The 27,792-nt window shown below is 34.0% G+C and overlaps 2 protein-coding genes and 1 long non-coding RNA gene across 3 annotated transcripts; 2 read left to right on the top strand and 1 right to left on the bottom strand.

Annotated features, from left to right (window-relative positions):
• Positions 1–206: 206 nt before the first annotated feature.
• Positions 207–5,694, top strand: LOC133848076 (DNA repair endonuclease XPF). Its single transcript, XM_062283456.1, has 6 exons — positions 207–523; positions 575–736; positions 815–1,411; positions 1,478–1,632; positions 2,698–3,545; positions 4,609–5,694. Exons 1-6 carry the CDS (start codon positions 297–299, stop codon positions 5,572–5,574), a joined length of 2,955 nt encoding a protein of 984 aa, XP_062139440.1. The 5' UTR covers positions 207–296; the 3' UTR covers positions 5,575–5,694.
• Positions 5,549–6,332, bottom strand: LOC133848077 (uncharacterized). The gene is made up of 2 exons (XR_009895219.1): positions 6,161–6,332; positions 5,549–5,999 (listed from the first exon to the last, which is right to left on the bottom strand). It is a non-coding gene; the product is annotated as an uncharacterized LOC133848077 (long non-coding RNA).
• Positions 6,333–16,576: 10,244 nt separating this feature from the next.
• On the top strand, positions 16,577–17,011 carry LOC133848162 (uncharacterized). Its single transcript, XM_062283606.1, has one exon. It carries the CDS (start codon positions 16,636–16,638, stop codon positions 16,945–16,947), a length of 312 nt encoding a protein of 103 aa, XP_062139590.1. The 5' UTR covers positions 16,577–16,635; the 3' UTR covers positions 16,948–17,011.
• Positions 17,012–27,792: the final 10,781 nt, after the last annotated feature.

Genomic DNA, 27,792 nt, shown 5'->3' on the forward strand with positions numbered 1-27,792 from the left:
TAAAAATAATTTTATTGTGCTTCATTGTTTCTTTCAAACAGCTGTTTGCCATTAGTATATTTTGGTATATTCCTCAGTTGTGTCGTGTGTGGGTTACTTGTAATCGATTACTTTGGCACTGCAGCCAAACAGCTGATGGCGGTTTGCTGTTGGTATATTTTGGTATATTCGTACTTTATGTCGTGTGTGGGCTACTTGTAATCGATTATTGCAGTCAAACAGCTGATGGCAGTTAGAATATCGTTGTTGAATTTACCGGCGTTTTATTTGTTTATGTTGTGAAATTATTATGCGCCATGTCTGATAATGAGGAGGAAAAAGCAACTGGCGAAGTGGAAAACACAGATGCCACAGAAGCTACAGCATTGCCCGAGTCAAACAATGAGACGCTAACCGATGAGGATTTGGCCAATCTGGTGACAGCCGAAGAGTATTTGCTGCGCAAAGATGTCGTGCTGTTGGAGTACGAGAAGCAAATGTTTCTGGACTTGATACACCAGGATGGACTCTTAGTGTGTGCCAAGTGAGTACTGTGGTTATAGGCGAGTGCAACAACAATTAACGTCTTTTGCAGGGGACTGAGCTATGAGCGTGTGCTAATCAACATTTTAAAGGTGTACAGCGATGCGGGCAATTTGCTGCTGGTGGTGAACAGTTCCGACTGCGAGGAGCAGTACTACAAGTCACAGCTGGAGGCCAAATATGTGCACGAGGTGGCCAACACAGCCACCGAGCGGTAGAGCTAATTGCGTGTGTGTGTTCCATAAAACAGTTTAATCGAGCAAGTTTTGTTTTTTTTTTTATCGTATTGTAGCGAACGCGTTTATCTCGAAGGCGGCATTCAATTCATTAGCACTCGCATCCTTGTCGTGGATCTGCTGAAGCAACGCATACCCATTGAGCTGATCACTGGCATCATTGTGCTGCGTGCCCACAACATCATCGAGAGCTGCCAAGAGGCGTTCGCCTTGCGTTTGTATCGTCAGCGCAATAAGACGGGCTTCATCAAAGCGTTCTCGAGCAGTCCCGAATCCTTTACCATTGGCTATGCGCACATCGAGCGCACCATGCGCAATTTGTTTGTCAAGCAATTGTACATTTGGCCCCGGTTTCATGCCACCGTCCGTGCAGCACTGCATCCGTGGCAAACACAAACGATCGAGCTCCATGTGCCGTTGACCACAAGAATCAGCTCGATACAGACGCACATTTTGGATATTATGAACTTTTTGGTGCGCGAAATCAAGCGCATCAATCGCACCGTTGACATGGAGGCCATCACCGTGGAGAATTGTGTGACAAAGAAGTTTCACAAGATTTTGCAGGCGCAACTCGATTGCATTTGGCATCAGCTCAACTCGCAAACGAAACTCATTGTCGCTGATCTGAAGATACTCCGCAGTCTGATGATGTGAGGCGATGTTTGATTATATTTGTTATAAATCTTTGTTTAAATCTTGCATTTACTTTATTGTAGTTCCACCATGTATCACGATGCTGTCAGCGCTTATGCGTTGATCAAACGATATCGGGGCACCGAGTACGCCATCAGCAACTCAGGCTGGACGCTGCTCGATGCCGCCGAGCAGATCTTCATGCTCTCCAAGCAACGCGTCTACAATGGACAGAACGGTGAGTGGAAGCTGATAGCTGATAGAATGACAGCAGATCTTCGGTCTGAATAGAAAGCAAAGCCATCATCAGCTTTAATTTAGTTTTAGTTTGTCTGTTTGTTCATTTACTATGCTTAAAATTAATCATAGAAGCGTCTTAAGACTTTGTGTAGCCAAGGAATACGGGCTTTGACTAACAATTTAATATAGTTTGTACTCTATGGTATATTTTGAATGTAATACTATGTCAATATACCAAATGTACCATTCTGTGTATTTGTAGTATTTTTGCGGTATATTAATTTGGTATATTTGAAAAGAGCACATTCGACTGTAGCTTTTCTGTTCAAATGAAGTAATATACCAATATACCAAATATAGCCTTCGGTGCATTTTAGTATTTTTGCAGTAGTTGGTATATTTTAAGAATAATTTAATTACCGCACTGCTTTGCTTTGATGCTTTATGAGTAGCATTAAATTTCTTACTTCGGTATATTTTAGTATGTTTGCGGAGTATTTGTTTGGTATATTTTAAAAAAGCACATTCGAATGTAGTTTTCTTTCTTTTTGAAGTGCAGTACTTTATCAGTATATTTTAGTATGTTTGTGGTATATTAATTTTAGTATATTTGAAGAACAATAGCGCATTTATTTTCTCCAATTACAAAAGGGTATCATTAACTTTGGAGCTTTGGTATATTTAAGTATTTTTGTGGTATTTTTATTTGGTATATTTTGAGTATAATACCGCAATGCTTTGTTCTTAATCACAATTAGTAGCATTAGCTTTCTTCGGTATATTTTAGTATTTATGCGGTATATTAATGTGGTATATTTTGAGTATAATACCGCAATGCTTTGCTCTTGATCACAATCAGTAGCATTAGCTTTCTTCGGTATATTTTAGTATTTATGCGGTATATTAATGTGGTATATTTTGAGTATAATACCGCAATTCTATGCTCTTAATCATAATTAGTAGCATTAGCTTTCTTCGGTATATTTAATATTTTATAGTATATTAATGTGGTATATTTTAAGCATAATACCGCAATGTAACTTTCTTACTTTTTGAATTGCAGAATTCGAGCCCGAACCTTGCCCCAAGTGGCAGCCACTGACTGAGCTGCTGACCACTGAGATCCCTGGAGACATGCGACGACGACGCGGCGCCGATCACCTGGAGCCGCCCAAGGTGTTGATCCTTTGCCAGGACGCACGCACCTGCTACCAGCTGAAGCAGTATCTGACCCAAGGCGGAGCACGCTTTCTGCTGCAGCAGGCGCTGCGTCACGAGGTGCAGGTGGGCAAGGTGAGCGAGCAATTTACACGCGACAGTCAAAGCGCAGCGATGGCCGAAACAGAGACGCAGACAAAGACGAAGACGAAGATCAAGACGGAGGCAAAGCAGGCGACAAATGAATCCAAATTGGAGGAAACATCAACGCAATTCGATGAGCTGACGCAGTTGCTGCTGAGCAATGATGATGCCGAGGCGCAACATTTGTTCGAGGAGAGCTACATGCTGACCATGACCCAAGGATTGCCAAGTGCCGCTGAAGCGGATGTCGATCCGAATGCCTCGATCTTTGAGATTATACCCGAGCTGGAGCAATTCGATGTCTCGGCTGCTTTGGCCGCACATCGTCAGCCCTGCATTTGCCTGCAAACCTTTAAGACGGAACGCGAGGGCGCCATGGCCCTGGAGCACATGCTCGAACAGATGCAGCCACACTATGTCATCATGTACAACACGAATGTGACGGCGATTCGCCAGCTGGAGGTCTTTGAGGCGCGTCGTCGTCGTCTGCCCGCCGATCGCATGAAGATCTATTTCCTCATTCACGCTCGCACCGTCGAGGAGCAATCGTACTTGACCAGCTTGAGGCGCGAGAAGTCCGCCTTTGAGCTGATCATCGACACCAAGAGCGTGAGTCTCACATTTTACAGTCTGTCTGTCTGTCCGTCTGTTTAAACACTTCTTTCTCAGTCACTAAGAGTGTTATTGTCACTGAATTTTCTGTTTTCTATAGATGTTTAGGTTAACTACATTATTTGATTGAATTTTGTCACGTTTTTAGCGTATTTACTGTCCGTCAGTCTGTCTGTCCGTCTGTTTAAACACCTATATCTCAGTCACTAAGAGTGTTAAGGGCTAGAAATTTGCAAATCGTATTCGATATTTTATTATCATTTAGAATTAAGTTTAAGACTTCCTTTTGTAAAGGATTTGCTGTCCGTCTGTCTGTCCGCCTGTCTAAACACTTACATCATAGCTAATATGAGTGCTATTGCCTCCAATTTTGCAGTATTCCATAGATTATTAGGATAGCTTTACTTGCATTGTCTTGGCAAACATAAACATATTAGTCTAGTTAGATCTTAAGGCTTTATTCCTCCTGCTTGTCCGTCGACTTGTTTAATCAGTTCTATCTCACTTACTAATATTAGTAATGTCAACAATTTTGCTGTATTTCACAGAATTTTAAGAAAACTCTGTTCTCAAGAAATGTCAATTAGTCTAACTTAATCATAGACACAAAAAGAGCTTAAGACTTCACTACGTCTGTCTGTCTGTCTGTCCGCTTATTTAATTACTCAGATCTCAGCCAAAAAACAAGCTAATGCTATTATAGTTACTGGAATTAGATTTAATCACAGGCCAAAAAAGCCACCTTTAAAATACGCAACAACAGTCATAAGAATTCAAACACAAATGACTAAAGTAACATATTAATACTTTAATCTCGACAACCAGCAGAAAGAAGTCACCTTACAAATTCGCAACAACAGTCATAAGACTTCACAGCACAAATAAATAAAGTATCAAATCATTATAATGATACTTTGATTATTACCCGACTGCCCGTCTGTCCGTTCGTTTGAACAACAAAATCTCGCAGCCTTGTAGAGCTAAAAAATTCAAATTTGCCCACAATCTTGCCAAGTGCCATACAAAACTTTGAGACTTTGACTTTGCATTTCACTTGCAGAAAATGGTGATACCCGAGTACCAGGATGGCAAATCCGATGAGGCCTTTGTGCTGTACAAGAGCTACGAGCACGAAGAGGACGCGGCGAGTTCTTCGAATGCCCAAACCCGTCGAGGAGCTGCCACTGGAGCAGCTTTGGCCGTCGCCGCTGTGACGCCCAAAGTGATTGTGGATATGCGAGAATTTCGGTCCGATTTACCGTGTTTGATACACAAACGTGGACTGGAAGTGGTCCCAGTGACCATCACGATTGGCGATTACATTCTGACGCCCGATGTGTGCGTCGAACGCAAATCGATATCGGATTTGATTGGCTCGTTGAACTCGGGTCGATTGTACAATCAATGCGTGCAGATGCAGCGATATTATGCGAAACCGATTCTGTTGATTGAATTCGATCAGAATCGTCCGTTTCACCTCCAAGGCAAATTCATGTTATCCCAACAGACGACGGCAACGAATGCGGACATTATGCAAAAGTTGCAACTGCTCACGTTGCACTTTCCCCGGCTGCGTCTCATTTGGTCGCCGTCGCCTTATGCCACCGCTCAGCTCTTCGAGGAACTGAAGCTGGGCAAAGCCCAACCCGATGCTCAGACAGCCGCCGCCTTGGGCAGCGAGGAAGCGGCCACCGGAGCCGGTGGAGAGCAATTGCAATTCAATAATGCAATTCACGATTTTCTCCTCCGTCTGCCGGGCATTCAAACGCGAAATGTTCACGGACTTTTGCGACGTGGCGGTAGCTTGCGAGAGCTGCTGAAGCGCAGCCAAGCGGAGCTTGCGGATCTGCTGCAGTCGCAGGAGAGCGGCAAGCTGCTCTGGGACATCCTCCATGTGGCGCATCTGCCCGAGAAGGATGAAGTCGCCGGCTCCTCGGCGCTGCTGGCGGCGAGCAAACAGTTTGGCAGCGGCTCACACAATCGCTTTCGCAAAGCGGCGGGCGAAGCGAGACGCGGGAGGCGATAAAACGCAGTTTGGATAACTTTGGATAAACCGTTTAAGCAGTGGTTGGAAAACCAGATAAGTCAATAAGTGGAGGAAGGAAAATTATAAGGATAAATTTATATATCCAGTGTAGAAGAGAATCGATATTATGGAAAATCTTTTAAAAGAGGAAGAAGAGTAGAAGATACCAGGAAGGAGAGGAACTTAGATAAACTGTTTAAGCAGTGGTTGGAAAACCAGCTAAGTCAATAAGTGGAGTAAGGAAAATTATAAGGATAAATTTATATATTCAGTGTACTGTTGAGTTAGCTTAATAAGAAGAGGATCGAGAGGAGGACTATTTAAAAAAGGAAGAAGAGTAGAAGATACCGGGAAAGAAAGAAACTAAGATATGAATAAACCCTTTAAGCACTGGTTGGAAACCCAGCTAAATCATGTGGATAAACCTTACAGAAAAGTGGATCAGTTGGAGGAGAAGCTAAATTATAAATTTGTGTATCTATAAGTCAAGTCAATAATAATTTTGGTTTACGAAACTAAACTTCTACTATCAAAGAGAGCAACTACGATATGGATAAACCGTTTAAGCATTATCCTGTGGATAAACTTTACAACAATTATAGCAGATTTAAGAGGAAAATGATCAATTTTTTTTATTATTGCTTAGTTCGAGAACAGCCCGCATTGTGTGATGAAAATGAGAAATATTATTAGGCATGCAAATTTAAATATAACTATTTTTTGTATGTAAGCAAATGCCACAAGTTAATAAATAGATTAAGTAATAATATTTAAGCAAAGCTGAAATCTATTGGTATCCTAAATATCTGTTTAAAATGTAAGAAAACATTTTGTACTCTAATGTTCTTTAATCTGTGTATAATAATACATTTGTTATTTTTTTTTTCAAAGGTCTAATAAATCTATTGTATTTGCTTTTCTTTACAAAATTTGTAAAGTATTTCGATGATTAATATGTCTAAGGGAAAACATTCTCTATTATTATGCTCGGAAGTCTTTCAAGTTAGTATTTTATTAAAAAAAATTTAATCATTAACATAAGATAGTACAATCAATCTATAAAGTATATATAAGAGAACAATTTTAGACTATTAAATTTCTAAATTTTACTTTGTGAAACTCTAATGAAAATGCAAATGAGCAGAGTTCCCTAAGAAGTAACTAGCTAAAGTTGCGATTTTCGGTACAATAATAACTACAATATTTATGATTCCAGTGATGCAAAATTGTAGAAGTTATTAATGAAATACTATTGTATGGGGAAAAACGCTAGCTTACTATGGATCTTAGCTGCTTTGGCTGACAATCTGTTATATTATATACTAATATTATCTGGTATATATCATTTGGTATATATTTAGTATTTTTGCGGTATATTATTTTGGTATATTTTGAATTTTGTACTGTACTTTTTCGTTTTTATTCAAAATAGGTAGTATTAACTTTGGTATATTTTTAGTATTTTTCTAGTATATGAATTTGGTAGCATAAAAAATGAATACTGTACTCTCTTGCTCTTATTAAAAATGTTTCGCATTAACCTTCTTACATCGGTATAGTTTAGTTTTTTTGTGGTATATTGATTTGGTACATTTCTAGAATAATACAATAATGTTTTGATCTTATGCTAAATGGGTAGCATTCGTTTTTTACTTCAGTATATTTTCAGTATTTTTGCAGAATATTAATTTGATATATTTCTAGATCAATTTTCTTTTTAAACAAGTAAGAAAGCTACAGTCGAGTATACTCGACTGTGAGATACCCGCTACCCATTTTGAATAAAAGAAATATACTTTGCGGTATTTTTCTCAAAATATACCGAATATACTACAAAAAAACTAAAAATATACCAAATGGTACATTTGGTATATCAATATAGTACCGCGTTCAAATAAACGGCACAATATAACAGATTGTCAGCCAAAGCAAGTAAGACCCCCAGTAAATAGGCGTTTTTATCCATACAAAAGTATTCCTTTAATAACTTCCAAAATTTTTATCCGATCGCTATCAAATTTTCAGGAATCATAACTACTATAGTTATTATTGTATATACCAAAATTCGATTTTTTTGATTTGCGTGGCAAAAAATTTGAAACAAACTTGATCTCTATCTCTTATAGTCTCTGAGATCCAGTGTTTCACACGGACAGACGGACAGACACACAGACGGACAAACGGACATGGCTAGATCGTCTCGGCTGTTGACGCTGATCAAGAATATATATACTTTATAGGGTCGGAGATGCCTCCTTCTACCTGTTACATACATTTCCTGCCGGCACAAAGTTATAATACCCTTCTACCCTATGGGTAGCGGGTATAAAAAGGAATGTGAGTATCTCAAAGTGGAGCTGTAGGTTTTATTTATTTGTTTTTCCCTCATTTTCGCATTTGTAAATGCAAAATAAAATTGCCTAAACAGCAGCTTTTAAAGCTGATGTTTTGTGCTTACACAAAAAGAATATGCGATTGCATTTTGCATTTGGATTTGGATTTGAATTTGCATTCGCCAAAAGGAGTGCAACAAAATGCGGCAAATCAAAGAGCTCATTGAACAACTGTGTGTTTGCTGTGTGTGTGTGTGTGTGTGTGTGTGTGTATTTGTCAAAAGGGAAAAGGGTGAAAGGGGGAGAAAAGAGAAAGCGAGATGCAGATTGACCAACAGTTGGCAACATTGCGCTCAATTGACGTTTGCATTGTGGCCAGAAGCGGGGCGCAAAAAAAAGCGAAGAGCCCCGAAAATGAAGCGCATTGTGCCGTTGGCAGTGGAAAACAAAAGGACACGCAGGACTAGGAGTCGAAAGCTGAAGGACTGATGAATGGACGAATGGACAGATGGATTGGTTAACTGAGCGACTCCTAAAGCGATGTTGCATTCGTTGGCCACAAAACCGAATCAGAATCCAGAATTCCAAATGCCGCCGACAACAACAACAACAACAACAACAGTTTTTTGCAATTAGAAACAATGAGAGAGAAAATATCTCTAAGAGAGAGAGAGAGAGAGGGAGGGAGAGAAAGTTTGGAAAACCAAGAAATCAGGCAGTGAAATGTTGTTTTAATTGCGATTCTCGCAGGCCCAAAAAATTGGTTTTCGTTAGGAACGATTACGACGCCTCCACTTCAGCTGCATAGAAGAGAGTTTCCATGTGGTTAGGAGATTGGATGGTTGCATAGTTGGATGGCAGTGCACAAAGCGCAGCCAATTGGCAAATACGCTTTGACATTGGCCCCGCGGCTACAAAGCCATTGGCATCCGTTAACAACAACAACAACAACGACAGCAGCAAGTGCATCATTAAGCTTTCACTTTGCGCTTAAAAGTATGCAACACACAATACACAGACTCATTACTGACTGCAGTCGAAGCAAAGCTTTCGCGGTAAAGCTTTTTTTCACTACTATTTGTCCGTCTGTCTGTCTGTCCATTCGTTTGTTAGTCTATAGCTCGGAGACTACAACAGCTAAAGTAGCCAAACTTGATGACAGTATTTTATGAAGTTAACTCTATAATTTATAATTAAAATATTTTAAATAAATATCTGTCCGTCTGTCTGTCTGTCCATTCGTTTGTTAGTCTATAGTTCGGAGACTATATCACTTAAAGTTATCCAACTTGTCAATATTTTATGAAATTCGATCTATAATTTATAATTAATATATTTTAAATAAATGTCTGTCCGTCTGTCTGTCTTTCCGTTCGTTTTAAAGTCTATATCTCAGAAAATAAATCAGTTAAAGTTGTTAAACATGATGGCTATGTTTTATGAATATTATTATTGTAGTTTTTTATGATAGTTAAATATAATTATATGTTTGTTTGAAATTTAATTAGTTATAGGTATAACTTAAAAGCAATTGTTTGGGGTTCAATAGGCTTCTTAGTTGCATTTATTGATTTATTATATTAGGAGCACTTTTGCTTAATGAATGCTTTTGTGGCAAAGCATTTTTTATATCTCCTTGTCTGTCTGTCTGTCTGTCCATTCGTTTGTTAGTCTATATCTCAGAGACTTGACAATATTTTATGAAATTCGATCTATAATTTATAATTATTATATTTTTAATAAATGACCGTCAGTCTGTCTGTCCGTTCGTATCATAGTCTATATCTGAGAGACTAAATCAGCTAAAGTTGGCAAACTTGATAATAGTATTTTGTGAAGTTAACTCCATAATTTATAATTAATATATTATAAATAAATATCTGACCGTCTGTCTGTCTGTCCATTCGTTTGTTAGTCTATAGCTCAGAGACTACAACAGCTAAAGTTGTTAAACTTAATGACAGTGTTTTTTATTTTATAATTAATATATTTTAAATAAATGTTGCCATACTTGGTAGCAATATTTTATGATAAATATAGGATAATCCGTCTGTCTATCCTTTGCCTTGTTAGCCTATATCTCTGAGACTAGTTGTTAAACTCAATCATAATATTTTGGCTTTAGTTTGTCAAAATTGAACAAAATTAAGTAGTAATCAAAGGATTACTTCTAATTTGAACTTTAGTAAGCAACTGGCTCAACTGAAAAGCCGGTTTTTATTGTGATTCGATAGATTTCTGAGTTGGTTTGTATTCAAAGGTGCATTCATTGTGTTTATTCATCAAATATACGCACTACGCTTTTCCTTATTGAAAGCTTTCGTTGCAATGATTTTTCGCTACTCGTCGTCAGTCTACCTGTCCGTTCGTTTGCTTGTCTATATCGTAGAAATTACAATAGCTTAAGTTACCAAATTTTATGACACTATTTTATAAAGATAGTTCTATAATATATGATTAATATATTTCTGATAATTTACCGTCCGTCCATCTGTCCGTCCGTTTATTTAACTGCATAATATATATGTATGTCAGAGTTAAGGACAGTTAAATATGCCAAACTTTGCCTAATAAAAGTATTAAATGCTTCTCATATTATACTGCATTTATTTGCTTACTTCAAATCTTGTTGGAACTTTAATAGTTAAAATTTAGTTTCGACAAACTTAAAAGCCAGCTATTGTTATGGTTCAATAGACTACTGAGTTGTGTTTGGTATTTAGAACTGCTTTCATTTCTGTTTTTAGGGTACTTATACTGTCAGAATTTTTGCGGTTCCTCTTAATAATTGACCTTAAGTCCGAGTACTCCGAGTATAGCAAAGATAGAAAGGCATTAATTAGAAGGTTGTTGTTCTTGATCGTTACCCTTTTGCCATAATCCAGTTTATTTCTCTCTCTATTCTTTTGTGTATTCTTTGTTACCTGTTTCCCCTCGATTAAACAAGACTGAGCAAACAATCGATTTAATTGGCATTCGAATTGTGGCAGGAATTCGGCAATGTGTGCTGAATGAACCACAAAAGCGAGAACCAAGACAAACATGAGACATGAGACAATCAACGAAAGCCTAAACGACGAAGCATAACAAAATTGACACTAAAGTAGAAAGTAAAAAGGTTTAAATCGATTCAATGAACGTGAAACAGACTCTAATCAAGCGTCAATTATATAATAATAGTGAAATCAAATTACATAAATAAACGCAAAATTCCTTATGAATAGTAAATTGGAATTTAATGTTTACTCACATGAATTATGGCAGCAACAACGAACTGAAATGAAAAGAAATTATTAAATAAATAAGTTTTAATACGAAAATTGTAAAATTTTATTTTTCATATTAAGCAATTTAAAAAATGAATTTGATGTAAGGAAAGAAATCATAAATTGTATTAGTAATAAAATTTTAAAATTTTATATTTTACATATAGCAATTAAAAAAATTAAATTAAACGAAGAGAAATATATCTCTAAAATGTTTTATTAGAAGTCGAGCATACCCCATTATCTTTAAATCTGCAGAGTGCTTTATTGAATTACGATTAATGCTAGGCAAATCGCCTCGAAATATCTCAAATATTTTAAATTGACACACTCAAAAGGCAGGCACACACACACAAGGGGGGGCGTGGCAAGAAGATGAACAAGAAGAAGAGTTGATTCTCACTTAAATTAGTGCAAGGCAAGCAATTATTTTATTACACATCCTGCACGCCAATGGAATTCCATTAGTCAAAGTCAAAGCCCAAACCATTTATCAGGGACGCAGAGCGTGTTAAGGGGACCATTTCGCTTCCCCTTAGAGGGTGTCCAAGAGAGGGGGTCGAGAGGGGCCACTGGGGGCATGCCCCAATCGATTTTTGGGCTCAAATTCATTAGAGCTCATGCAAATTGTTGAGCAATTTGACACATTTTAGCCATTTTGTTGCGACAGCCATTTCGCAAATATTCAGTAGAGGAATGCCTCATCGACTGAGTCTGTGAAGCCAGCTTGATGGCTCTACCGAAGAGGCTCTGAACAGAATTAGCATAGTATAAACTATTTCACTACTAGAGACAATGGTTTAATGTGCAAATTATGCGACCTTCTTGATGGTACAAGCTATCTAATATTTGTATTTCTTCTGGTAGTACCTGAAGGCTGCATATAGTTTTTAAGGACTGAAACTTCTTGATTGAGATTGTGAAGCCAGCTTGGTGGCTCTACCGAAGAGGCTCTGAACGAAATTAGCATAGCATAAACTATCTCACGTCTAGAGACAATGGTTTAATGTGCAATTTATGCGACCTTCTTGATGGTACTGGCATTCTAGTATTTGCCTTTATTTTGGTAGTACCAGCAGGTTGCTTATAAAGGACTGAAAATTCTTGATAAATTCTTTGAAGAGAGTTATTTGCCTAATGTCTATGCAAGATGACAACTTGTTGTGTGTACCCAAATATTAAAGCTGGTACCTATATAAAGCGGTAGTACTGGAAGGTTGGTTAGTTATTCTTAAGTGCCATTTTGTTGCGACAGCCATTTCTCAGATATTCAGTAGAGGAATACCTTATTGATTGAGCTTGTGGCTGTACCGAAGAGGCTCTGAACGGAATTAGCCACTAAGCTGTTAAAGTGTTGACAACGCTTCAACTATTTAACAACTAGAGACAATGCTTTAATGTGCAATTTATGCGACCTTCTTGACGGTACTAGCATTCTAGTATTTCCCTTTATTTTGGTAGTACCATAAGGTTGCTTATTAGGAACAGAAAATTCTTGATAAATTCTTTAAAAAGAGTTATTAGATTGTTTTGTATGGCATATGATACCTTGATGTGGCAAAGCACCTAAATATCAAAGCTGTCACCTATGTGAAACGGTAGTACCGGAAGGTTTGATAATTAGTCTTTGAGCTGTACTAGGTGTGTAACTTAAGCTACCTTCTTGACAGTACTAGCTTTTTAGTATTTATATTTGTTATGGTAGTACCAGAAGGTTGCACATTATTATTAGTGACTGAGACTTTTTGATTACTTCTTTGAAATGAGTTATTTGTTTGTTTTGTAAACATTTTATCAAACAGAACCATGGCAATAATGGTGATACCCCTTATGAAACGGTAGTACCGGAAGGCTGTTGAACTATTTATGAGACTGTTATATTCAATGCACTGTAAATACTTTAAACTATAGTGGGTGTCTATGATACCTTCTTGTCTGTAGCTTTTTAGTATTCTTTTTTGTAATGCTAGTGCCAGAAGGTTAACCAAAGCCTCTTGATTAAGTCATTAAGTTATGTGCTTATTCTGTATGCCAGATGATACTATACTTTGTTATGCTAAAGTATTTTAATTATTAATTATCTTAATGTTTCTATGAAATGGTAGTACAGAAAGGCTGTTGAGTTATTTAAGAATCTGCAGTATTCAGTTCTTTAGAAATGCTTAGAATAACACTATTCAATATTTATTTCTCTATGATTAAGTTCTTGTTCCAGTTTGTGTCAGTAATCAAAGTATGCAGCCCCTTTGTAAAAGTAAAAGTTTAGTACCAGTAGAGAATGTCGCTAAATTCTACGGACTAATGAATTATATTTGTGCTATATTTTTGTAGTAAGTTATCTCCTATTCTAAGCTACAATTTCAATTTGAATACTATACTTTCTTAAAGCAAAAATTTCAATTAAATAACTGACATCAACTTTCTGTTGCAGCAATTGAATGCTTAAAGGCAAGCAAGCTCAATTGAAGAGCGCTTAAATTATATTTTGCGTAAACTGCAAAAAACTTGCTTTAAAATTTGTTTGGCAAACTGAATGCAAAAGCCAGGGCCATATCAAAGAAAGCACTTTTAAGGCACTCTAACTAAATTTTGTGTTGGTTAGAAGGAGGAGTGAAGGAGAGGAGAAGAGAGGCGGAACTTTTGTGCCCAAGTTGTTGCCAAGAACTTTAATTATTCTTTTTCAATATAAATTATAATATTGTTGATATTTTTGCATGCTCTGTGTTCGCTCTTTAGCATATTAAAAGGGATTTTCAAAACAGTTTAGCATTTATGCAACTTGTCTCGTCCCCTCTCTGTCGCTCTCTCTCTCTCTCTCTCTCTGTGCGTCAAAGCCAATTAATAGTAGATGGCTAAGCAAATTTTCAATTACATAAAGTTCAAGTGTAGTCTACAGTCTGAAACAAGTAAAAGCGTTTCACTTGCCAGTTTTGTATTCTATACCCTGTAAGTTATGGTAGGGTATTCATTACCATACATACTCTTTATATATTTTTGCTAGTAAATTTACGCTTGGTTATGAATTAATTTATAATCTACGTCTTTTGCTTCAAAGTTCAATGGAAAGTAAAATGTGGAATTCGAAAGCATACCCCATAACTTTAATGCAATTACAGGGTACAATGGAGAGTGTCTTTAAAATTTCAACTTTTCAACATTCTCTTATCGCAAATGACAAATCTTAAAGTCGCTTTTTGCAAACGGCAATCACAGTGAAGAAGGAGAAGAACAACAACTTTGTGGAGTAAATAGGCCAATGGGCAACAACAACAATAACAATAGCAACGAAAAATGGCCCAAATGGCGTTGGCCTCCAATTTAACTGCATTTGGTGTAAATGTTAACGAAATAATCGTCCAGCGCCATCTAGCGTCGAGGGGCTGACTCTGTGTGTGTGTGTGTGTTTCTCCCCAAAGAAACAAGAAACGCATAACCATGAGCATAAACATTAGAGTTTCCACGGGGTTCGTTGGCCACCAGAGTCCTTGCTCTCTTCCTTCCCTTCCTTGATAAATCTGGCAAGCAAAGAGAGTTGGATGGAGAGGGAGAGGGGGTGGAGGGGGATTTCCCCCCGCTGCAAACTAACGAGCGAATTGCGAAACACAACACAACAGCAGGTAAACTAAATGTATGCATATCTCTCCAAAGAAATTCCCCAAGATGGATAACCTGCGCATTTCACAAAACCAATTTAATATTGAGCAACTAAACGCGCACTTTAAGCAACTACTTAAAGCTGGTAGAAAACTTACTAAACTATATAAGAATGATTAAAAGTTTAACTTAACATTTCTATACAATAAAACTGTGAAATAAAAGTTTCTTTTTGCTTTAAATTTTGTTTAGTTTCTTGCAGCAAGTTAAATTTCTAAATATTTCTCAAAGATATAATAATAGGTAAGAAATTTTCCTTACCTTTGCGATTCTTTTTAATTAAACTTTAACTTTAACTTTACATATACTATCTGCCAATATTAATCATATTTAATAATAGAGAAGTTTAATTTGAATAGATTTTAAATTCATTGTAGATATGCAAAAACAAGTATGTAGTATAGAAAATTATTTTAATAATTAAAATGATTTATGAATTTAATGAAATCAATTAGATATTAGTATATTAATTTATTTTAACATTCTCCATTAGTCGAAATGGTTTATGAATTTAATAAAATCATTTAGTAGATTATTGTTGGACAGTATATTAAATATACTGGGACTAATCACATAATGGTATAAACTCACTATGTGAATTATTGTGTGACAGTATATTCAATATACTAAAATTAGTATAATATGGTATAAAATCATTTAGTAGATTATTGTTGGACAGTATATTAAATATACTGGGACTAGGATCATATTATGGTATTAAATCACTTTGACAGTATATTTAATATACTAAAATTAGTATAATATGGTATAAAATAATTTTGTACATTATTGTTGAACAGTATATTAAATATACTAGAACTAGAATCATATTATGGAATTAAATCACTATGTGACAGTATATTTAATATACTAAAATTAGTATAATATGGTATAAAATCATTTTGTACATTATTGTTGAACAATAAATATACTAGGACTAGAATCATATGATGGTATTAAATCACTATGTGGATTATTATAGCATAGTATAATAAATATACCAGAATTAGAATAACATAATTGTACAAAATCATATTATGGATTGTTGACGGGTAGTATATTAAATATACTTGAATTGGTATAATATTATGGTATACATCATTTTGTGGATTACTAAAAGGCAGTATATATTATAAAATATACTATAATTATTATAATATTATAAAACATACATTCTTTGAAGCTATTCAGTAAAGAACGATGTTCACTTAGTCTACTACAAAATATGATTTCCGCAAATGCGATAATTTGATAACTTTTAAAATAATATAGATTAAAAAGTATGACAATATTATATAAATATACATATATAACTATATAACAAATATAACTACAACTATAAATAACATAACAGAAAGCTATCCAATAAATGCAGTATTAAGATGATCTATATAGTGATCACTGTTCTATGATTATGCGAACTCGGTGCTTAGTTAAACTAATTCCGTGAAACTTGTATATATCGTATATCAATTTGTTCTTAACTATACTTAATTTATATTCTATAAAAATGCCTTGGTTTTGATTATTTTTTTTTTATAGCTTTTTATGTGAATTTGAGTTGAAGTTCTTAGTTTTGGGTCATAGAAATTAATGTTTTATCTTTAGTTATCTTGATATATAGTATTTATTAATGATATATTCATTTTAATATGATTTTGTCATAAAATTTACTGAGTTTCTAAACATTCTAAGTAGCCTTAGAGAGTTAACTCTAGAGTTCTGTAAACTCATCAGTTTAGTTCATCAACACAAAAAAATAATGGTATTAAGGCAGTCTCTAAAAATTTAGTAAAGTGTATTTCGATATGTCGCGATATCTCTATGGGGACTTGATACTGGAGGCCTTCATGGAGTTTCGACGACCAATGAGCATGGATGAGGTTGTCGAATATGTGGCTGAAATGACAGATAGCACATATCTGCAGGTGCGACTGCCTGTGGACAACACCTTGACAGCTGCCTGGATGCATGGCTTTGTGGAGCGTAACAATGATCTTTATACGCTGCAGTTGCCCGACTATGCAAAAGAGCATCGACGACATCGTAATTCTCTTCACTTGGGTCGAAAACGCGAGTGCTCCTCATTCAAACAGCGGAGACATTGCAAACGCTTGTAATTTCAAAGTGGAAATGCTAAGATACTAAAATTGAATAAAATACTGAAATAGTAAAATACTAGAATACTATAAAAGTGGCTCTAAATATATATATTTTAAACACTGGTCTCTGTAAGTATTTTCAAGGTTTTGTTAAGTGTTAGTATATTGAGTATACTGAATACTTAAAGAGACATTGCAAACGCTTGTAATTTCAAAGTGGAAATGCTGAGATACTAAAATTGAATAAAATACTGAAATAGTAAAATACTAAAATACCATTATAGTAGCTTACTATGGAAGCTAAATAAATATTTTAAACGCTGTTAGTATATTGAGTATACTGAAAATACTTAAAGAGACATTCCAAACGCTTGTAATTTCCAAGTGGAAGAATATCTACATTGTTAATACTGGAATACTAAAATATTAATGTATAAAATACCAAAATTCGAAAATACTAAAATACCAAAAGACTAAAACAGTAAAATATTGAAATGACAAAATATTAAAATGATGAAATACTAAAATAGTAAAAGAGCTGAATACTAAAATTGTAAAATACCGAAATTCCAAGATTCTAAAATACTAAAATTGAATAATATACTTAAATAGTAAAATACTAAAGCACTAAAATACTATAAAACTAGAATGCTGTGGTACCTAAATATATATTTTAAGCGCTGGCTTCTATAACTAGAAGTTTCTGTTATGTGTTAGTATATTGAGTATACTGAACTTAAAGAGACATTGTAATTTCCCAGTGCAAAAGTATTAGCAATATTACTACAATACAAAAGTACTGAAAGAGTAATATCAAAATACTAAAATACTAAAACACTAAACAACTTAAATTCTGAAATGATAAAATACTAAAATACAATACTGGAATAGTAAAATACTAGAATGCTAAAATACTAGAATATTGTAGTACCTAATACTATATGTACGCATACTTGTATTATTTGAAACGCTGGCCTTTGTGAATAGAAACTTCTGCTAAGTGTTAGTATATTGAGAATACTGAATATACTTACATATTTACTTTTAAGAAGTGCAAAAATCGTGCAAATGCAACTTCAAATTGAAAATCATGTGCTTGTCTTCACTTTCACACAAATTTTGAGAAAGCAAATTGCTTTGGGACCCAATTCGATCCCCTATCAAGTGAGTGCAAGAGAGCGAGAGAGATGGTCATTTAATAGGTCTGTTTCTATTTCTATTTCAATTGTTGTTGTTGTTGTTGGTTTGGCACAATTTCTATTGATTTCATCAGTGCTGCTTGCTGTAGCCACAATAGCAAGAAGCACTCGAAGACAGTGAAGAAAGTACGAAAAACATTTCGCTTTTTGCTTTTTAGCCATTTGCTTGAATTCCCCAAAGTCAATGGCAATTTCCGACAACACCAAGCAATTGCAAGGGTGGTGAAGAGGGGAAGGGGGTGGGCAGGGTGCCAGGTGAGGGGTCAAATTGGGCTGTCAGTGTTGTGTTGTGTTGTGTTGTGGCTGCTAACGGTTAAATAGTAACTTCGCCGCCAACTTATAACGCGCTCCACTTCCGTTTCCGCAGCCAGGCAAACAACTAGGCCAATGGCCTCCCCTCGTTTCCTTCCCCCTTCTACTCCCCATCCCCTTCTCCGTTTCCCCCTCTCGTAGCAGTCTTGCTTTCGCATTTCCCAAAAAACTATTAAATCACATTTTACGAGCGTTAAGTGCACAATTAAAAGCATTTCGTTAATGCTGAAATTGGTGGCACAACCTCTGACCACCCCTCTTCGTCTTCTTCTTCTGTGTCTACGTGTTTCTCTTTCTCTTTTTCTGTTCCTCGTTGTGACGTAATTAAATTTCTTCAGTTCTTCCCCTCGCCCATTGAATTCACTTGGCTTATTGCTTTTTGGCTCTAACTAAATCGATTATGCTGTTGATGTAATTTTTTTGTTTTTCTTTTTTTTCATTTAATGTGACAAAAAGTTTTTGCTATTTGCTTAGCTCCCTTTCTTCGATTGTCCGTAACTATAGCACTAAATACAAATTTACAAAACAATTTCATTTAGTTTTTGCTGAAAATTAGATTGGATAGCATCAAATAATTAAGACATCAAAGAGACTCAAATTGATAATTGCAAGTGAAGAAAATTTGATAAATATTTTGCTAGCCACACTTTGTTAATTCCTTTTCCTAAAATATAAAAACTTCATCTAGCTTTTTAAAATACAAACAAAAATGGATTTCCATTTTAACAATTTGAATAAACTTAATCATTAGAATAGCGGAATTTTAAAAGATGCTTGGCCAGTAAAGCAAAGATTCCATTAAATTCAATTAAGAAACATTAAAAATGCAAAATGTATTTTTAAGATAATTAGTATAGTAGAACTTTAAGAGATGATTATCAAGGTAAACGTAAATTCCATTAAGTTAAAAAATTTAAAATTGAGAATGCAAAATGTAATTTTTAATGCTAAGCAACTTTAGCTAATGAATAAAAAAAAAAAAAAAAAAAAATACATTCAATTTTAAATTTTTTAAATAATCATATCGTCAGCTTCTCAGATGTGAACCTTTTGCATAAATAAAAAAGCATGTGAAGCTTGGCAAACTGTAAAACTGAAGTTTGGCAACAATGCAATAATAAGCTGTATATATTGTAAAACTGAAGTTTGGCAACAATGCAATAATAATATATTGTAAAACTGAAGTTTGGCAACAGTTCAATAATAAGCTGAATATATTGTAAAACTGAAGTTTGGCAACAGTGCAATAATAAGCATATATTGTAATATTAATAAGTATATATTGTAATACTGAAGTTTGGCAACAATGCTTAAGCTGTTGAAAATTGAAATGGGTTTAATATCAGCGAAAAAGTCAAGTGATGATCTCTGCAGCGAAACCGAGTGGGAAAGCATGTTCCAAAAGTTATCTAAGAACAGTTATATCAACTGCTTAAGCGAGGGGGGAGAGCGAGCGAGAGAGGGGAGTGTTTGGCATAGGCAGTAGCGGGTGTTAACATCATCATTTGCCTTGCACTCAGCTGACGCGTTGTCATCGTGCTTCTCTTCTACTCCTTTCATTCTTTCTTTCTTTGTTTTTGTATGCTCATCAAGGAAAGGAGGAGGAAGAGGAGGCGGAGGAGGTGGGGGAAGTAAATAACAAAACGCAACTAAGTAAGTAATATGAACTTAGTAGGCGTGTGAAGTGCACACTTAATGGGCTGTTGCCTGCGGGTGGCTAAACGGTGGAGTGAGAGGGGGTTGGGGATGGGGATGGGGAGGGGAGCAAAGGCAACTAGGTGAAACGCACAAGAGAGTGAGAGAGAGCGAGAGAGGTGGATAAGATTGCAGCTCGTGTCACTCACACCACTTCACACCCCTCTCGACAAGCAGCGCTCCCCTCTCAACTCTCCCCTCTCCCCTCTCCACCCTTCACAGCTGCAGTTTCCAGTTCCACTTTACGCACACGCCTAAGTGCGGAAGCATGTTCAAGTGTGTTGAAAATGGAAAGCAATGTGTTACTACATAGTTCAGCTTCTCTTTCTTCTTCTTCATCTTCTTCGTCTTCTTCTTCTTCATTCACAGCTTCAGTCTCAGTCTCTGGCCCTTCTTCTTTCTTTTTAAACTTATACTCTATAATTTTTATAAGCCAGCTGTTGATTTCGCCAATTGCAGCATATCGAATTTAACATTCTCTTTTTTCCAATAAAAATTTTATAGTTAAAGCCAATTTTATTATTATTCTTTTTAAACATTATAAATATAGTATATTATTATATACTCTCCTATATATAAGTACACAATATGTGTAGGATATTTTATATATAAAAATCAAAAATCTTTCTTTTTAAACTTATACTCTATAATTTTTATAAGCCAGCTGTTGATTTCGCCAATTGCAGCATATCGAATTTAACATTCTCTTTTTCCAATAAAAATTTTATTGTTAAAGCAATTTTATTATTATTCTTTTTAAATATTATAAATATAGTATATTATTATATACTCTCCTATATATAAGTACACAATATGTGCAGGATATTTTATATATAAAAATTATTTAAAATTTAACACAAAATATTTGTGTATAATATAACTGAGAAATAATTGTTATTTTTATTCTGTATCTCTATTCCATTAGAGATGAGATTTTTACATAAAACTTAAGTTGTATTATAATAAATTAATAAAAATAAATAATCCAATCAATTCTAAATTTATGAACATCGATTAATCTCGGTTAAAAATTCAAATATTTGCTTGAGCGTCATTTTAAGAAATGTTCCGTAATATTCACTTCAAAATATTTCTTAAAATAAAAACGTATATTAAATGTGCAATTGATCTAGTTTTAATTAAATTAGCTAACTTGTTTTAAAAATTAGAGTATTTTTTTCACGACCTTTTGGTTTTGTTATTAGTAATAATTTTATTATTAGTAATTTCAATTTTTTAATGACTTCTTAAGATTTGTTCGGTTTCCTTCTCTAATTAAAATTTCAATATATTTCTCAAAGATATGATAATATATAAATAATGTTTAAAACAAAATGTTTCCTAGTACTGAGAGTGTTATACCTAATATATAGTAGACTCTTTTTATCGAACCTCTATTAAATGTGAAACTTTAATTTTTAAAAAATGCTATATACTTTTTTTAAACCTATGTTTAACGTATAATTTTTATTGTTGAAATCTTCTATGCAAGAAATTTGTTTCGCACTTTTTACTTTTAACCTAAGTTTACTTTATATAATTTTAATTTTTGAAATGTACTATATAAGAAATTTGTTTTTTAGTTTCCTTTAAGTTTCATTCGCTAAGTTAAATATTAAAATATTTCATGAAACTTTCCTGCCTGATCCACATATTTATGATATGATGATATATCATATATGTATAAGAAGAAAACCGCATTAAACTTGCAGTTCGTATTTATGTTTTCAAGTGTTGAATTAGTTTTCAACTCTTTATAAAAAAAGCGAACAATGTTTGATGCCTTTTTCTGTTATCTGTTATTTTTTCCATATATGATATAATGATCTATATGATGTTATATATGATAAATATATACTGTTTATCATAAAGAAGAAGAAGAAGAAGAAAAAAGCATTAAACTTGCAGTTCTTATTTATGTTTTCAATACACAAGAAAGGTGTTAAATTAGTTTTCAAAGTTTATCAAATAAGCGAAAATCTAAAAAAAGCGTATTTCGTCATCGTTAATTTATGTTTGTTGTCAGTTTTATCGGTTTTCAGTTAATATTTCTATATATGATAATGGTCTTTATGATGATATATCATAAATACGAAGAAAAACGCATTTTAACTTGCAGTTTTCAAGTGTTGAATTGGTTTTCAACTTTATAAAAAAAAGCAAAAAATCAAAGTTAGCGTATTTCATCTTCGTCAATTTATGTTTGATGCCTTTTTTCAGTTGTCAGTTATTTTTTCTCTTCAATGTTTTTGGTTTTTTTTGTTAGTTGCATTTTAATACGCTTCGCTAGTTGTTGTTGTTGCTGTTGTTGTTGTCTCTGCTGTAGTACTCTGGCGATGACGTCACGCCCTTGCGGCCCAGTTGAGACATTTGACGACACAAAGCGGCACAAAGTTGCCTCAAAAGCGGAAGCCAAAGGAGCAGCCATGACGTTGACATTAGCTGCAGCCAAGAGGGAGAGAGGGAAAAGGGGGTGAGAGAGAGAGAGAGGGAGAGGGGGAAGAGCAACGGTGTCTATTTCTCGAATACTATATGTCAGTACTTCCGGCTGCCTTTTCGATAACCTGCTGCGTCTCAGTCTCTCTCTCTCTCTCTCTCTCTTGGGGCTGGCCAGGATATCAGGATGTCAGGACGTCAGGACGTCAGAGCATTGGGGCATCAGGGACAGCCAGAGAGAGAGAGAGAGAGAGAGAGAGAGAGAGAGAGAGAGAGAGAGAGAGGGGAACGAAAGCGTTGACTTTAAAATGCAACATTTATGTAGTTTGCTGCATGTTTGGACATGTACGTGACATTTTGCAAAAGTCGCGTGCCAGGATGCAGCCAAAAGCATGACAACAGCATATACTTCATATATATATAGTAACCATATATATATGTATGAACACATCAGTATAATGCCTTACACACTCTCAGTCCTTTGTCTTTGTGCCTTTAGCTTAATGTGCCAGCAATTTCTTATCATCTTTCCCTTTTTGTTTTGTTTTGTTTTTTTTTTTTCGTATTTTTCTATTCCATGTTTTATTTTTGATTTCCACAAAGGCTCCTCAGAGCAGAAACAACAACAACAACAACAGCTACAGTAGCAAATCCTTAGCTACAGTGAGCAATAAAAAACAGCGCCCAGAGTGGCCACATTTCACAAAAAGCGAAACGCAGCTTAGACTTGTCAGAGGACAGAAAAGCTTTCACATTATATTAAAAATATGATAAAGCAGAGTTGCAACTTGATTGCAACAAAACAACAACATTGCAGCTGATTTTCCCCCAAATTGAATTTCATACAAGATCTTTGATCAGTGAACCCAATTATTATAAATTTTACAATTTCGAATTATAATTTAATGTGTTAAATAATTCGATATTATCAACGATAATTCACGTAAGTTTATATATTGATTAATAAAAGATGTTTTATATTATTTTATATTATATTATATATATATTTATATTTAATACAAATATAATAATAAAATGAGGTTTATTCAAGATGACGAAAAACGTATTTTTAATTAAAAACGAATCTTTACTTTTCCCTCACTGATTCGCTGAACTATCAACGTTCAACCCAAAATGGTAAGAGCTGGAAGGCTCTAACTTTTACACAAAATAGATGACTAAATTTAAACTTTTTTAAAAGGCCTCTCCAACTAATAAGAAATAATATAAATTCGTTTTAGTTAATCATAGAAAATAACTGTCCACCAACTCAAAATAGTAAGAGCTAGGAGTCTGCAAGTTTTACACAACATTTTAGTCTAAATTTATAACTTTATTAGAGACCTTCTTCATGTAATGATACAAAAAAAGTACAGAAAGAACTATCAATGTTACCTAAACTGTAGCAGCTAGGAGGCTGCAAGTTGTACCTAAAATACTTAGATAAATTTGTTACTTTAATATAGAGCCTCTTCAATTAATATACAAAAAAAAGGACAGACTGACTGAAGTATCAACTCACAGGTAAAGCAGTAAGAGCTAGGAGGCTGCAAATTTGTTAGCGCAGTGTGGCGAATATTCAGCATCATATTTAACACAAAATAGTTTTCTAATTTCATACTTCAATATAAAGTCTCCAGCTCGTAACGAAAACAAGACTAAATTAACTAACAAAGTATATCCCTAAACGGTAAGAACTAAGAGGCTCTTAACTTCATATCACAACAAGGCCGAATAGTGTCTCTTAAACTAATAATTTAAATGGTTTAACTGATGTTAAGAGACTGCAAATTTGATAGCGCAGTGAGGCGAATATTTATTAACTCTTAATAAATTATTGACTGATTAACTATACTATATCACACAAACGATTAGAGATAGGAGGCTGCAAGTTTTACACAAAATTGTTTTCTAAATTTGGGGCTGAAAATTTAATAAGAAAATAAGACTGATATCATATAATACTTTAATAAAAATACTCTTTAACTAATAAAAAAAAATTACTCTTGGGTAAACTACCAGTGCACATTCCAAAACGGTAAGAGCTAGGAGGCTGTAAATTTGATACTTTAATATTATATATAGGTCACTTCAACTAACAATATAAAAGAATTATCCAAGCTAGCCAAGCTAGATTTGACTTTAAGCTGTATAACTTGACTTAAATTCTCGTTGTAGCTAAAAATAAAAAAGTAAAAATAGAATTCAACTTGAGTTTGTCGCTCTTTTAATTCAGGTTTTAAGCTGAAAGACTGCTGACACAGCAAATTGCGAAGGGAAATGCATAAAAATGTAGAATTTATTGTGCCATAGTCTACAATCAGGAGGGAAGAGAGGAAGCGAAGGTAGGCACATAAAGTGTTTAAATAATGGTCGACATGGCTTAGTCGTGATGCCCAGATAAGCCAAAGACTTAAGTCTTAAGCCTCCAATTCTATATTTTCTTTACTCAGTGCAGCAGTCGCATAAAATTCACGTGGCATAACTAATAGGTTTTGGTTTTTCACATTTTCCTTCTGTTCTTTTGTTCTTATTTTCTTTTTTTTTTCGTCCTGTCGATTTACACCGATTGCAGTTCAATGCACGCGCCTTGAAATTGTTTTCATTATTTCATTTCATTTGGCTCACAATGTTCACAACCTGAGAATTATAGCCAAGTTGCCCTAAGGGAGCAATGGTCAAAGGGAAAGGAAGGGGGCAAGGGAGGCAAGGGGGGAATGCCAATAAGCAGCAGCCATTAAATAAATACGAGGCGATTCCTAGAGTAAGTGAAGCCAAAGGAAAAACCAAACAAAAATACATTCACAATTCGCGCACTGCGAACAATTCTCAAATAAAAATACATAATTCAAACTTAATGCAAACGCATTCTCCAGGTATGCTCAAATCAAATATTGGCAATTGTTGCTGTAGTTGTAGTTGTTGCTGTTGCTGTTGCTGTTGTTGTTGCTGTTGCTGTAGTACGTGCATGTTAACCCGGAATTATGGATGTCTGCGCATCCCTGAGCTCCCTGAGCAGCGGGCGATCAAAAAGAAAAAATGCAAGAATTACATTTTATAAAACGCGAAGCTATGCGAATTTTAAATACCCTGAAATTACAGCTATATACTGTTCGTTTAGTATATTAAATAATATATTCCCAAAGTGAAACTCTAATACAGTTTCTGCTTTTTTAAGTAATAAACCTTTTAAATACTTTGCAAATATCGTAGTGTGAAATTCGATTACTATATTAAATAATATAATAATAAATATATTCGTAAGTGAAACTCTAATAAAGTTTATATATTTTTAAGTAATGAACATAATTCTTTTAAGTACCCTGCAAATGTCAAAGCACGAAATTCTATTTATATACATATTTAATAACATATGTTATTTAGTGATTATTATAGTCCCAAAGTAAAACTTTTTTTAGTTTCTATATTTTTAAGTAGAAAAGCAAATATCGTAGTACGGAACTCGATTTTTATATTCACTAATATACTAATAAATATATTCCCAAACTGAAAATCTTATTAAGTTTCTGCTTTTTTAAGTAATGAACATGAATCTTTTTTAATAAACTGCATTTATCTTAGTATTCGATATCTATATTTAATAATGTTGTAATAAATATAGTCCTAAAGAAAAACTATTTTTTAGTTTCTGTATTTTTAAGTTAAAAACACGAAACTTTTTAATTTATCATAGTTCTGTTTTTATATTTAATATTTAACACATTGATAAATATATTTTTTAAAAGAAAATAATAACATAATGCTTAAATATTTTAGCATTTTTTTAAATATATTTCCTAACTTAGATCTCTAATTTACTTAATGTATTTCTAAGCTAAAATAATGATATAATAGAATTATGTATATATAACATTAATATTAATGTACATATAATTTACGTATAAATATAAAATTATTAAAAAAAAAAAATAAATAAATATCATTATTTAAAGTTTTTTTTCTTATATAAACTGAGTTTACGACGTGAAATTTTTAAATTCTGGCCTTATGAAGTTCGATTTCCAGATACATTTTTGTTTTTAGTTTAACAAGTATATATTTTTAAGAGATGGTCACCATATTCTTCAGATTTTAACGTACTTAAAAATGTTTGGGACTGGGTAAAGCAGAAGATATACGAAGGAAACATTTAGTAAAACCTTAAGTGAGCTTGGAGTGAGTTTTCCTTGAACTACATAGATTTATTGTAGCATTCTATGAAGGATCTTTTATACGAAGTTATTACTAACAAAAAAGGCAGTACTCTTAACTGAAATTATTTATTTTTTCTTTTTTAATATATAATATATTCTATTCTATTGACCATAAAAAATTCATCTTATTTTGAGTAGCTTTAAGAAGATGTTTGAAAAACACAATATTCTATTTAAATTAACATCAAATATTTAAAGCTTTTGCATGTGAACCTTTTAATTTTCATTAAAACAATAAATATTTAACAATTTTTAATGTATGTATGACCCGCAGTGTATTTTTAAGCTGAAATATTGCCTATTGATTTATTATTATTGTGTGAAGTAAATATGCGGATTTTATTGCTCTTATTGATAATCAGTTTATGTTTGTAACATTCAACTTTTATATTTATCGCAATATAAAAATGCATTGCTATATTAAATATTTTTGTAGTTTTATAAATATCTACCTAAAATAAATCTCTCATATGAAATATTGCCTAGAAATTTATTAGTTTTTGAAATGTAAATGAATTAAAATGTTTATATATGATACATAATAAATATGAATCAACATTTTACAAAACTATAAATTGTGTTTATTGAGTATACATAAATATGGGCAACTGTTGCTATTATTATTGCTTGGTTAAGCTGCCTTTTATAGGCTGTTAAGTCTCTTCGAAGTGCATGATTGATAGTTGTGTATGATTTGTATTTATTTTTATTTTATTTCATCGGCTTTATAGAGTAGAAATACGCTTTGCAAAGTCTGTTCAGTTTTATTTTTTTCTGTGTTACTCTTTCAACTCAACATTCAAAGCGCGCGCGTTGAACTTTCAAAAACTTTATTCAACAAATGCTTGTCGAATTTTCGCTTTGATCAGGAATCAGGAAACTGACGCTCTTCAACTTTAGACAAAAGTTCAAATTCAATAGCCCTCGCATGTGGCTTAACTTTTTGCACAGTGTATCGAGTTGCAGACGCGCATAACTTGTTTAAGCACTTGTGTCTGGGGAAAATA

This window comes from Drosophila sulfurigaster, chromosome X (assembly GCF_023558435.1).
Source record: "Drosophila sulfurigaster albostrigata strain 15112-1811.04 chromosome X, ASM2355843v2, whole genome shotgun sequence".
NCBI lineage: Eukaryota > Metazoa > Arthropoda > Insecta > Diptera > Drosophilidae > Drosophila > Drosophila sulfurigaster.